The 14935-nt window shown below is 39.7% G+C and overlaps 1 protein-coding gene across 2 annotated transcripts in view; it reads left to right on the top strand.

Moving 5' to 3' along the window:
• The window catches only part of egflam (EGF-like, fibronectin type III and laminin G domains), a 192036-nt gene that overhangs the window by 141570 nt on the left and 35531 nt on the right, over positions 1 to 14935 (top strand). For both annotated transcript variants that reach the window (XM_061933514.1, XM_061933521.1), the window contains 5 exons: positions 517 to 603; positions 817 to 843; positions 5540 to 5657; positions 5746 to 5881; positions 11300 to 11466. In XM_061933514.1, the coding sequence (XP_061789498.1) occupies positions 517 to 603; positions 817 to 843; positions 5540 to 5657; positions 5746 to 5881; positions 11300 to 11466 (535 nt within the window). The remainder of the gene's footprint in view (positions 1 to 516; positions 604 to 816; positions 844 to 5539; positions 5658 to 5745; positions 5882 to 11299; positions 11467 to 14935) is intronic.

Below are 14935 nucleotides of genomic sequence, written 5' to 3'. Positions count from 1 at the left end.
TCCTGCTTCCTCTCCGCTTTGTAGATCTCGGGTAAAGACAATATCTTTCTGTGGATTACAATACATCAAAGAAACCGACACCCTCATGTCGCTCCCCATCCTACACAGTGGCGTTTTACAAGCCTTTTGCTTGGTAGGATCAAAGACAATTCAATGTAACACAACGTTTTGTGATAACTTAGATATATTATTCTGACTTAAAAGTTTAATCCTGGCTTTGTAGATACACCCAGACGAAGTCTAAGCTCGTCGTGTTTTTGAAACTGCACCAATTTCCTTAGGATTTTCAACAAACTTGAACTGTTTTGTCCAGAGGATTATTTGTGATTTGTACGCTTTCATAAATGTGCTTGTTCTATTTTTTGGCCAAAGTAAAACAAAGAAAACAACCTGTCTAAAATCTTTATTTTTACGTCATCATGCCATACCCACTTGATAAAATGACTTTGACAACCCTGCTTTAAGCCTTGGTGGAGGTTCCGTGCTCGTCAGTGATTCTGTTGGTGTGTGTTCCAGGTGTTCTACACAGAGATGAAAAGCGGCCGTCCGCTCGGCACGGCCGCCGTGTTGGAAGTACCTCTCAGTTTGGACATGCTCACAACTGTAAGTTCATGGATGTCCTTTACCATTATGCATTTGTTTCTTTTTTGGGACCTGACATTTATTAAAGTGTGCACAAAGTAGTGTACATGCTAGAACATGTGTGTTTTCTGTAATGGAAGATGTGTTTTTTAGCCTTTGGAAGAGACAATTTTAGTGATGTGGTATTTAAGCGCACTCAGACTCTCATCCCTGTATTCTGTTATGTTCTCAAAGGGACAATTTGATGGGCAGGCAAGCTTTGTAAGTATATTTAATGTTTAATAGTGTTTATGTGTTTGAAAGTACAGCCATTTTTTATTCGCAGAAGCACATTTTTGAGGAAATTCAGCCATCCTAACCATTTTCTTGTTCTCTATTTTATTTTCTTATCGAATCTCATTCATTTATTCCTGCCGTGATTTTCTTCAACAATGTCCCCGATTTTAGGCTGATTTCCGCCACGTAGTATCGAAACAAATATCGACAGTCACGATACCAAGTATAGTATCAGTATGTATTTGATGCGACACTGATTAGATCATTATTTTCAATCATTACAAACTATTTTTGTCGTTTTGTTATTGTTTACAAACTCAGCAAACGAGACTGGACACATGAGGACATTTAAATCAGAGTCAATTGTAGGAAATAATTTGAATATTTAATTGATATTGTTACACAGCCATCCCGTGTTATCGTCTGATTATAATCGTGATCAAAAATTTAACCATTTAATGATATTGAAAATTTGAAGTATCAGTATCAGCATTGATATGACGATTATTCCCCCTGTACCCAAATTTGTAGTACCGTATTTTTCGGAGTATAAGTTGCTCCGGAGTATAAGCCGCACCGGCCGAAAATGCATAATAAAGAAGGAAAAAAACATATATAAGTCGCACTGGAGTATAAGTCGCATTTTTGGGGGAAATTTATTTGATAAAACCCAACACCAAGAATTGACACTTGAAAGGCAATTTAAAATAAATAAAGAATAGTGAACAACAGGCTGAATAAGTGTACGTTATATGACACATAAATAACCAACTGAGAACGTGCCTGGTATGTTAACGTAACATATTATGGTAAGAGTCATTCAAATAACTATAACATATAGAACATGCTATACGTTTACCAAACAATCTGTCACTCCTAATCGCTAAATCCCATCAAATCTTATACGTCTAGTCTCTTACGTGAATGAGCTAAATTATATTATTCGATATTTTACGGTAATGTGTTAATAATTTCACACATAAGTCGCTCCTGAGTATAAGTCACACAAACTATGAAAAAAACTGCGACTTATAGTCCGAAAAATACGGTATCACCCAAAACTAACGTGATGTATCCAGACAATCGAATAATAAGTGCTTATTACGATTTAACAGAAGTGTGGATAGAACCATGTTACAAGAGAAAGTAACCAAATATTGACAGACATTTATCAAGGAGATTATTAATAGTTCTGGCAAAATAATACAACCAGAAATGATGAAATGCGTTACTGTATCGCATATGTCAGCAGCCAAATTAGGAGTTTTTGTAACCCGTTTTGAAATGTTTATATTATCCTTTATATGCCAAAAATATATTGTGTGATATATATCGTTATTGCAGTAGGCTGCAACATATATTGCAACACAGACTTTAGGCTTGGGGTGTGTTGCGTCGACCAGTTCTTCCTCCAAGGGAATCTAAGTTAATGGTCAATCCCAAGTTCTTTCGATGACATACAGTATATGCTGAGTAAGAAGGACCATCAAGACAGAATTGGAATATTTTCAAGTTTTACTAAAGCTTTAGGAGATCATCTTAACCAATACATTCATATCGGCTACTCTAGTTGATCTGACATTCAAACGGAAAAGCCAACTCCTTGCACACAAAGAAAGCCCCCCTCTCTCCCCCCCGCAACACTGATAAGGAAGAGAGTGGGGGTTGTATTTCACATTCCAAGGTTAAGACACTAAACAGGCCTCTGAAGACTAGAGAAATTGGTAGAATATACAAAGGAAAAGTACTAGCTGTTCAAAACATTGCTATGAATAAAGAAATAACTCTTAAACATATATGCATTCTCTACAGGTTTTTTAGATTTTAGATCGGGGGCCACATGGAGAAAAATGTACTCCCAAGTGGGCTGGACTGGTAAAATCACGGCACGATAATTTAAAAATAAAGACAACTTCAGATTGTTTTCTTTGTTTAAAAATAGAAAAAGCACATTCTGAAAATTTACAAATCATATTGTTGTTGTTTTTTTTTTTACACTTACATGTTGCGGTTAATAGTATTCTATATTTATTTGTCGTTATATTTATACTTTCTGCAAAAATGATGTGATAATGTTCATCAGTCAACTCATTGGTGTTAATTTTCAATCCATCAAGACGAAAAAATAATATCAAAATCAAATTACAGGATGTTATTTATGTAGTTTGCTCATTTTCCTCATCTACAAAGATACAAATAATTGCTATTGCGACATCTAGTGGACACATTTAGAACAGCGGTTTCTTTCATTCAAAAATTCCGGCTCATTTTCATCCCGCGGGCCGGATAAAACCTGCCGTATGTTTGACACCCCTGCATTAGGCCATATCGCCCATCCCTAATCCGTACATTTGTTATTTTTGGCACACTGATGTGGGGGTACACACAGAGTGACTAAATAAACATAATTTAGGTGTACCTAAATGGTGGAACTAGACACACACATTAGACAGAGTCAGACCCAGGAATAATGACATAGGCCAGAATGAAGTCGCTTCCTATCCGTTCCACTATTACACATCGCAGGAACCAGGCGTGCCGTTTTAACAAAGTTTTTAATGCTCTTCCAACAATACAACAATCTTTTCAGATGTTCTTCTCCAAGTCTCTCCAAGTTTCTCCAAGTTTCTCCTCCCCCCCTGCACCCGGCCGCTCACTGTTAAAGACAACAGATGATTAGATTAACACGTACCACCTGTGAAATCTAATCACTTGCCAGCTGTGTCTCGCCGTCAGCACATGCCCCGCCCCTGCCCGATGGTGCTCGTCCTCAGCACCATGGACAGCGGCGCTGACTTTTGCTCCTGCAGGCAGCGCTGGCTACATCTCCCCCCACAGCCAGTCATGTGACTCGAGCATACAGTGTCATTAATCATATCAGAATCAAAATCAGAAATACTTTATTAATCCCTGAGGGGGAAATTAAGATTTTCAGCACAATGCCATTCAAGATCAGACAAACATTACAGGGAGACAGAACAGCATTGCTGACGGGTCTGCCAACTTCCGGCGCCCCTTACAAAAAGTGAGAAAAAACTAATTAATTCGAAGCCTGGGTCCAGACTGAGGCCAAGGGGGAAAAGCCTCATAGAGGGAAACATCAAACATCAACACTGCAAAAAGTCAGTGTTCAAAAACAAGGGAAAAAATACAAAAATTAGGGGTATTTTACTTCAACTAAGCAAAATTATCTGCCAATAGAACAAGAAAATTCGGCTTGGCAAGACTTTCCAAAACAAGTAAAATTAGCTAACCTCAATGAACCCCAAAATACCTCAAAATCAATATATTCTCACTAATAACAAGTGCACTTTTCTTGATAGAAAAAACAAATATGAGACCTTTTTTCTCAATATGTTGAAAACTATTCTTAAATGAAGTAAATGCTAGTGCCATTATCTTGACATAATGATATGCGCTCGGCATTACATTTCTTGAAACCAGCAAACGTATACTAAAAACTAGTTTATTTTTTCTTAATGGAAAGGCAACAAGGCAACCGCTTGTTACTCTCGGGGTCTCCTAGCCGCTCAGGCAAATCATATGGTCTAAAAATGCATTTTTCCATCGATAACATGACATCATCGCGCCAAGTGCGTGCTCTTTCAGTCAATTAGTGCGCAAGGAATATATATATATATATATATATATATATATATATATATATATATATATATATATATATATATATATATATATATATATATATATATATTAACAGCCCGGCCCCCGGGCAATTTTTTTTTTATTGTAATGAAGAATTTATCTGAATGTGCATGAACTATTTCTGTTCAAAATTGTTTGAAATGTCAAATATTTAAATATTAACGGTCAGTTTGCTGTACTGTGCCAACTGTACTACTATATGAGTACGTGTTTTCTATTGTTTCATTGAAAATAAAACAGCAAAGTCCATTTGGCTGTCATCTGTTTTAATTATGAGACACAATTGTGTCAAAGTCATGATTTTTTATTGCATGCTTGAAATAAGAAATTATTACTTTAAAAAAAGTAGTTTTATACTTGAGTGTTGATGACACAGCTTTGCAACAGTTGATATTCTAGTTTTAAGCATGTTTTACTCAATATAGGTCATCAAATCTCAGCAACAAGCTGTAATATCTTACTGAGATCATTTAGGACCAAAACCCTTAAAACAAGTAAAACACTCTAACATAAAATCTGCTTAGTGAGAAGAATGATCTTATCAGACAGAAAATAAGCAAATATCACCCTTATTTGAGATATTTAATTTTACTTAGATTTCACTTTTTGCAGTGAAAGAACACAAAGAACATTAAAAAACATTAAAAGAGCAGAGCTGATGCAACCATGCATGGCCAGAGACAGGAGCAGACCCAACAAAGCAACCAAGAGAGCCGACTCCGCTAACTCTCGGCCAGTGTCCAGTCCGCATGGATGAGCGAGGATGCGTCTAAAATATATTCACATTCATCACACTTATCTGCATATTTACGTCAAGGCACAGTAGCAAGCAACATATCACCAGCAAAGGCACCTATTTCCTGACTTTTAGCTTTAAATTTAGTTAAAAAAATGTCCGATCATTGTCCAATTGTGTTACATTGTGTTGTGCTGCTATTATCAGGATGCAGTGTCCCAAACTGTGCTGCTACTGTCGGTGGAAACCAGGCTTCATGTCACTTTGTGCACCTTTTAGGATGTAGACGTTGCCAACCTTAAGGCGAACACTAAGTACCGAGTGAGTGTCGGCGCCTACGGTTGGGCCGGCGAGGGTCGACCCAGCATGCCCCGCGACGTCGGCACCGGTTCACACGGTGAGGAAAACAATATCAAGATGATGATCGTGTTCCTTCTACGTGATTATAACATTCACCGTGCCCTTTATTCCCACTATGCCTGTAGAAATGTGCATGCCACCCTCGCCCCCGACTCAGCCTGTTGTCATGGCGATATCCGACACGGAGTTGGCGCTGTCATGGCAGCAAGGGGAAAGCGAGGGAAGTGCACCTGTCCTCCACTTCCTGGTGGCCTACATCAGGTGAGGATTTATAGCGACATTCTACGCAAGTATTTAGGACATTTTTGCATTGGAAGAATAACAGAATTATTTATTATAATTTTCGTCCTGGTTGTGGAACTGCGGACCAGCTCTATACCCTCGGTAGGGTCCTGGAGGGTGCATGGGAGTTTGCCCAACCAGTCTACATGTGCTTTGTGGACTTGGAGAAGGCATTCGACCGTGTCCCTCGGGAAGTCCTGTGGGGAGTGCTCAGAGAGTATGAGGTATCGGACTGTCTGATTGTGGCGGTCCGCTCCCTGTATGATCAGTGTCAGAGCTTGGTCCGTATTACCGGCAGTAAGTCGGACCCGTTTCCAGTGAGGATTGGACTGCCCTTAGTCACCGATTCTGTTCATAACTTTCATGGACAGAATTTCTAGGCGCAGTCAAGGCGTTGAGGGTATCTGGTTTGGTGGCTGCAGGATTAGGTCTCTGCTTTTTGATGATGGTCCTGATGGCTTCATTTGGCCAGGATCTTCAGCTCTCACTGGATCGGTTCGCAGCCGAGTGTGACGCGACTGGGATGAGAATCAGCACCTCCAAGTCCGAGTCCATGGTTCTCGCCCGGAAAAGGGTGGAGTGCAATCTCCGGGTTGGGGAGGAGACCCTGCCCCAAGTGGAGGAGTTCAAGTTCCTCGGAGTCTTGTTCACGAGTGAGGGAAGAGTGGATCGTGAGATCGACAGGCGGATCGGTGCGGCGTCTTCAGTAATGCGGACGCTGTATCGATCCTTGTGGTGAAGAAGGAGCTGAGCCGGAAGGCAAAGCTCTCAATTTACCGGTCGATCTACGTTCCCATCCTCACCTATGGTCATGAGCTTTGGGTCATGACCGAAAGGACAAGATCACGGCCAAAATGATGGCGGGGCTCTCCCTTAGAGATAGGGTGAGAAGCTCTGCCATCCGGGGGGAGCTCAAAGTAAAGCCACTGCTCCTCCACATCGAGAGGAGCCAGATGAGGTGGTTCGGGCATCTGGTCAGGATGCCACCCGAACGCCTCTCTATGGAGGTGTTTAGGGCACGTCCGACCGGTGGGAGACCACGGGGAAGACCCAGGACACGTTGGGAAGACTATGTCTCTCGGCTGGCCTGGGAACGCCTCGGGAGCCCCCGGGAAGAGCTGGAGGAAGTGGCTGGGGAGAGGGAAGTCTGGGCTTCCCTGCTTAGGCTGCTCGGATAAGCGGAAGAAGATGAATGGATGGATGGATGGCATTAGGGCGGGGGTCAACAACCCGCATGTGGCCTAGTGGTTAGAGTGTCCGCCCTGAGATCGGTAGGTTGTGGGTTCAAACCCCGGCCGAGTCATACCAAAGACTATAAAAATGGGACCCATTACCTCCCTGCTTGGCACTCAGTATCAAGGGTTGTAATTGGGGGTTAAATCACCAAAAATGATTCCCGGGCGCGGCCACCGCTGCTGCCCACTGCTCCCCTCACCTCCCAGGGGGTGATTAAGGGTGATGGGTCAAATGCAGAGAATAATTTCGCCACACCTAGTGTGTGTGTGACAATCATTGGTACTTTAACTTTAACTTTAGTGCCGCCCTAGTGCACTAAAAAAGGATTGAAAATGGAAAAAGATGAGAGAAAATATTTTTTTTGTTTTAATGTTTTTTGTTTGAGGACAAACATGACACAAACCTTCCCAATTGTTAGAAAGCCCACTTTTTAATATGTTTGTGTGTATGCTTCACTGATGAGAGTATTTGGTGAACACTGTTTTGTCCTACTAATTTCTGCGGTTCTTGAACTCACCCTAGTGTGGACTGTGGCGCAACAGTTTGTTTACATGTAAAATCCTCCACTCCTTCTGTCTCATTTTGTCCACCAAACGTTTTATGCTGTGCGTGAATGCACTTTGTTGACGTTATTGACTTGTGTGGAGCGCTAATCAGGCATATTTGGTCAGTGCATGACTGCAAGCTAATCAATGCTAACATGCTATTTAGGCTAGCTGTATGTACATATTGCATCATCATGCCTGATTTAGTATCCTTTACTTTGATCCTCTTTGTATATAATTTAATTTTGCATGTCTCATGACACATTTCAGATGTTCAGTTGTTTGTGCGCCATGTTGTTCCAGACCACTGAAAATATTACCCAGCTTGCCAACGATTGTAATAAATCTATTAAAATAAGACACCCTGCCATTTTATTTAACTTGGACACACACAGATATACCTTTGGCCATTAAAAGCCAGTAATTTCCAGGAGTTATCTCACCCTCTGAGAAGCCTCTGATTTACTAATGGTTTCTAATAGTAGAATAAATATTACATTTCAACATTTCTGTCAACAAAGATTTGCTTCAGCCTGCGACACATAGTCATTTTGATAGTAGGCTATATATATAGCGAATATAGACACTTACGTCATGTGTTTCCTTCATTATAACACTTATATACAGCTTTTCATTTTTTGCGGCTCCAGACAGATTTTTAGTTTTTTTGCATTTTTGGTCCAATATGGCTCTTTCAACGTTTTGGGTTGCCGACCCCTGCATTAGAGGAAGACATACAATGTAATCCCCTTATAGTTACCAAAATAACAACAATAAAACATTGTAGATTAGGAACCGTTACATTTTGCTGAAGTTCTGGTTAAAAGGGTACACTGCAAAAAGTCAGTGTTCAAAAACAATTAAAAAAAATAAAAATAAAAATTAGGGGTATTTTATTTGAACTAAGCAAAATTATCTGCCAATAGAACAAGAAAATTTGGCTTGTCAAGATTTTCCAAAACAAGTAAAATTAGCTAACTTCATTGAACCCAAAAATACCTTAAAATAAGTATATTCTCACTAATAACAAGTGCACTTTTCTTGGTAGAAAAAAAAAAGAGACCTTTTTGCTCAATATGTTGAAAAATATTCTTAAATGAAGTAAATGCTAGTGCCATTATCTTGACATAATGATATGCACTCGGCATTACATTTCTTGAAACCAGCAAACTTATACTAAAAACTAATTTATTGTTCTTAATGGAAAGGCAACAAGGCAACCGCTTGTTACTCTCGGGGTCTCCTAGCCGCTCAGGCAAATCAAATGGTCTAAAAATGCATTTTTCCATTGATAACATGACATCATCGCGCCAAATGCGTGCTCTTTCAGTCAATTAGTGCACATATATACAGCCCGGCCCAAAAAGTTTTTATTGTAATTTTGAAGAATTCATCTGAATGTGCATGAACTATTTCTGTTCGAAAATGTCACATGTTAAATGTTTAAATATTAACTGTCAGTTTACTGTACTGTGCCAACTGTACTACTATATGAGTACCTATTTTCTATTGTTTCATTGAAAATAAAACAGCAAAGTCCATTTGGCTGTCATCTGTTTTAGTTATGAGACACAATTGTGTCAAAGTCATGATTTTTTTTTTTTCATGGTTGAAATAAGAAATTATTACTTTAGAAAAGTAGTTTTATACTTGTGAGTGTTGATGACACAGCTTTGCAACAGTTGATATTCTAGTTTCAAGCATGTTTTACTCAATTTAGGTCATCACATCTCACCAACAAGCTGTAATATCTTACTGAGATCATTTAGGACCAAAACCCTTAAAACAAGTAAAACACTCTAACATAAAATCTGCTTAGTGAGAAGAATTATCTTATCAGACAGAAAATAAGCAAATATCACCCTTATTTGAGATATTTCATCTTACTTAGATTTCAGTTTTTGCAGTGTACTTACAGGAATTTATTTGTTTTTTTTCCCCCCCACAAAATTATGAGCAGTTTTTCCTCCGCTGACTGTTATTCCAGTTATATCGAGACAAAGTAAATTGGCCTAGGACTTTTGCACGCGTCTGTATAAGCGTGCATTTTCCCGTCACGGCTATCTAGTACATCACCATGTGACAAAGATGATCCATTGTGTGAACACAACACTTCCCCGAATACAGAAGACGGTCTTTAGCTTCTGGGGATTCTACAGAACAAAGCAGCTTCTCATGTCTCGACAAAGTCTTCAGTCTGCACGTTGAAGCCAGATAATGTCAGCCAGCGTTTTCCGCAGGTCCCTTGAAGATGTGTTAAAAGACAGAACAGCGACTCGTTTTTTTGAAAGACACCTCCACGGCCCCAGCGTGACACACCAGGCGGGGATCTGGCGTCGGATATAAAAAGCATCAAACGTTTTTAAAAAGCAAAAAAACAGACTTTTTTGTTTTCCTCCTTAAAGCACCTATCAAACCAACCTGCTTGTCGGACTTACAGTAACTGTTGAAGATGTAACATGTGACCTCAGGTCAGCGTCACACATGTAAACGTGACAGATTGGGAATTACCGTATTTTTCGGACTATAGGTCGCAGTTTTTTTCATAGGGGGTGCGACTTATACTCAGGAGCGACTTATGTGTGAAATTATTAACACATTACTGTAAAATATCAAATAATATTATTTAGCTCAGTCACATAAGAGACTAGACGTATACGATTTCATGGGATTTAGCGATTAGGAGTGACAGATTGTTTGGTAAACGTATAGCATGTTCTATATGTTATAGTTATTTGAATGACTCTTACCATAATATGTTACGTTAACATACCAGGCACATTCTCAGTTGGTTATTTATGCCTCATATAACGTACACTTATTCAGCCTGTTGTTCACTATTCTTTATTTATTTTAAATTGCCTTTCAAATGTCTATTCTTGGTGTTAGGTTTTATCAAATAAATTTCCCCCAAAAAATGCGACTTATACTCCAGTGCGACTTATATATGTTTTTTCCCTTCTTTATTATGCATTTTCGGCCGGTGCGACTTATACTCCGGGGCGACTTATACTCCGAAAAATACGGTATTAAGGAATTCCTGGAATTTGAAATGGGTTGAAAAATGTGGAAGGAGTAGTCGCCAGAAAAAAGGGTAATTCTGGGAATTCCTCAAAAAAATTTTTTTACTTGAAAAAATTATAGTTTCAATGTCCAGGATGAGTGGAATATGTTGAAGGGGGAATGGCTTGAATCGGTTCAAAAATCTGTAAATGGTGGAAGTTTTAAAAATGGCCAAATCATTTTGAATGGGGAAAAAATGTTCCGGAAACCTGGAATTCTGGGAATTTTGGGAATATGTCAAACGGAAAGCCCGCGATTGGAATGGTTTGAATCGGATGAAAAAAGTGGAAGGTAGAGCGCGCCAAAATCTGGAAAAGAAGAAGTTGAATAAAAATAGATTAATTTTGGTGTTGAAAACCTTATTAATTGTGTGAATGCTTTGGAGCATTCACACAATTAATGTTGCTGTGCGGCCCGGTAGCATATGCGGACCACTGCAGTAATCCACACAACCGAGCTAATAAAACATTCTTAAATGAATACCTTTGGCGCTGTCATTTAAAACCGAGCGTTCGTGGAAATGTTTTCATGTCTTTAAATGTGTTGATCTCAGGCCAGAAATGGACACGGAGTGGACGTACATCCGCGAACCCATCCAGACCAACTCCATGGTGCTGAAGGGCCTCATACCAGAAACGGAGTACCAGTTTGTCATCAGAGCCGTCAACGCCTACGGAGCCAGCCCGCCGAGCAACATCAATAACCCGGTGCGCACTTTGGGTAAGACTCTTTGTCTGTTGATCCTGGCTTTTCAACCATTTTTAATCATACACTGTAAAAAAAAAAAAAAAAAAAATATATATATATATATATATATATATATATATATATGTATATATATATATATATATATATCGATTTAAGGTGGTTTTTACATAGATTTACTGTACATGAAAAAACTATGACCGTAAAATCTATAATCGTTGTTTTTACACTTCATTAGTGTTGTCCCGATACCAATATTTTGGTACCGATTAAATTATTTCGATACTTTTCGGTACTTTTCTAAATAAAGGGGACCACAAAAAAATTGCATTATTGGCTTTATTTAAACAAAAAATCTTACGGTACCTTAAACACATGTTTATTATTGCAAGTTTGTCTTTAAAGGGGAACATTATCACCAGACCTATGTAAGCGTCAATATATACCTTGATGTTGCAGAAAAAAGACCATATATTTTTTTAACCGATTTCCGAACTCTAAATGGGTGAATTTTGGCGAATTAAACGCCTTTCTATTATTCGCTCTCGGAGCGATGACGTCACAATGTGACGTCACATCGGGAAGCAATCCGCCATTTTCTCAAACACATTACAAACACCGAGTCATGCCTCGTCGGTGTGTTGTCGGAGGGTGTAACAACACGAACAGGGACGGATTCAAGTTGCACCAGTGGCCCAAAGATGCGAAAGTGAAATTGGACGTTTGTTCCGCACACTTTACCGACAAAAGCTATGCTACGATAGAGATGGCATAGAAGAATATTGATCCTAGCTTCCCTGGCCTGCTGACATCAACTCCAAAACTGGACAGATCAGTTTTCAGGAAAAGAGAGAGGATGAGGGTATGTCTACAGAATATATTAATTGATGAAAACTGGGCTGTCTGCACTCTCAAAGTGCATGTTGTTGCCAAATGTATTTCATATGCTGTAAACCTAGTTCATAGTTGTTAGTTTCCTTTAATGCCAAACAAACACAAACCAATCGTTGGTTAGAAGGCGATCGCCGAATTCGTCCTCGCTTTCTCCCGTGTCGCTGGCTGTCGTGTCGTTTTCGTCGGTTTCGCTTGCATACGGTTCAAACCGATATGGCTCAATAGCTTCAGTTTCTTCTTCAATTTCGTTTTCGCTACCTGCCTCCACACTACAACCATCCGTTTCAATACATGCGTAATCTGTTGAATCGCTTAAACCGCTGAAATCTGAGTCTGAATCCGAGCTAATGTCGCTGTAGCTTGCTGTTCTATGCGCCATGTTTGTTTGTGTTGGCATCACTATGTGACGTAACAGGAAAATAGACGGGTGTATATAACGATGGTTAAAATCAGGCACTTTGAAGCTTTTTTTAGGGATATTGCGTGATGGGTAAAAGTTTGAAAAAAAATAAGCCACTGGGAACTGATTTTTAACCCTTCTGAAATTGTGATAATGTTCCCCTTTAAATAAAATAGTGAACATACAAGACAACTTGTCTTTTAGTTAGTAAGTATGCAAACAAAGACTCCTAATTTAGTCTGCTGACATATGTAATATTGGCTGCATTTCTGATAGTTGTTTGTGTGCCATGTTGTTCCAGACCACAGCAAACATTACCTAGCTTGCCATTGATTGTAATAAATCTATTAAAAGAAGACAGCCTGCCGTTTCCTTTAACTTGGACACACACATCTATACTAGGGATGTCCGATAATGGCTTTTTGCCGATATCCGATATTCCGATATTGTCCAACTCTTTAATTACCGATACCGATATCAACCGATATATGCAGTCGTGGAATTAACACATTATTATGCCTAATTTGGACAACCAGGTATGGTGAAGATAAGGTACTTTTTAAAAAAATTAATAAAATAAGATAAATTAAAAACATTTTCTTGAATAAAAAATAAAGTAAAACAATATAAAAACAGTTACATAGAAACTAGTAATTAATGAAAATTAGTAAAATTAACTGTTATAGGTTAGTACTATTAGTGGACCAGCAGCACGCACAATCATGTGTGCTTACGGATTGTATCTCTTGCAGACTGTATTGATATATATATTGGTATATAATGTAGGAACCAGAATATTGATAACAGAAAGAAACAACCCTTTTGTGTGAATGAGTGTGAATGGGGGAGGGAGGTTTTTTGGGTTGGTGCACTAATTGTAAGTGTATCTTGTGTTTTTTATGTTGATTTAATAAAAAACAAAAACAAAAACAAAAAACGATACCAATAATAAAAAAAACGATACCGATAAATTCCGATATTACATTTTAACGCATTTATCGGCCGATAATATCGGCAGGCCAATATTATCGGACATCCCTAATCTATACCTTTGGCCATTAAAAGCCAGTAATTTCCAGGAGTTATCTCACCTTCTGAGTAGTCTCTAATTTACTAATGGTTTCTAATGTTGTAAAAATGTGTAGAATAAATATTACATTTCAACATTTCTGTCAACGAAGATTTGCTTCAGCCAGCGACACACAGTCATTTTGATAGTAGGCTACTATAGCTAATATAGACACTTACTTACTTATGTGTTGCCTTAATTTTTGTTGTTGTTGTTTTGTTTTTTGTTGTTGTTGTTGCCTTCATTATAACACTTATATATGGCTGTGGAGGTTGCCTCCTAGCAGCTCCACTGTCAGGCCAAGCGTGCAGGTTTTAACAAGGTTTTAATAATCATGGGTTTATAACAGCCTTCCCGGTAAGGTCTATTCAGGTGTACTGGAGAGGAGGCTACGCCGGATAGTCAAACCTCGGATTCAGGAGGAACAGTGTGGTTTTCGTCCTGGTCGAGGAACTGTGGACCAGCTCTATACTCTCGGCAGGGTCCTTGAGGGTGCATGGGAGTTTGCTCAACCAGTCTTTGTGCTTTGTGGACTTAGAGAAGGCATTCGACCGTGTCCCTCTGGAGGTCCTGTGGGGAGTGCTCAGAGAGTATGGGGTACCGGACTGTCTGATTGTGGCTGTTCGCTCCCTGTACGATCAGTGTCAGAGCATCGTCCGTATTGCCGGCAGTAAGTCGGACCCGATTCCAGTGAGGGTTGGACTCCGCCAAGGCTGCCCTTTGTCACCGATTCTGTTCATAACTTTTATGGACAGAATTTCTAGGCGCAGTCAAGGCGTTGAGGGGATCCGGTTTGGTGGCTGCAGGATTAGGTCTCTGCTTTTTGCAGACGATGTGGTCCTGATGGCTTCATCTGGCAAGGATCTTCAGCTCTCACTGGATCGGTTCGCAGCCTAGTGTGAAGCGACTGGGATGGGAATCAGCACCTCCAAGTCCGAGTCCATGGTTCTCGCCCGGAAAAGGGTGGAGGGCCATCTCCGGGTTGGGGAGGAGACTCTGCCCCAAGTGGAGGAGTTCAAGTACCTAGGAGTCTTGTTCACGAGTGAGGGAAGAGTGGATCGTGAGATCGACAGGCGGATCGGTGCGGCGTCTTCAGTAATACGGACGCGGTATCGATCCAT

The sequence above is a fragment of the Nerophis lumbriciformis genome, linkage group LG03 (genome assembly GCF_033978685.3).
Source record: "Nerophis lumbriciformis linkage group LG03, RoL_Nlum_v2.1, whole genome shotgun sequence".
NCBI lineage: Eukaryota > Metazoa > Chordata > Actinopteri > Syngnathiformes > Syngnathidae > Nerophis > Nerophis lumbriciformis.
The sequence above is the reverse complement of the archived record's forward strand: the minus strand, read 5'-3'. Positions and strand labels throughout refer to the sequence as shown.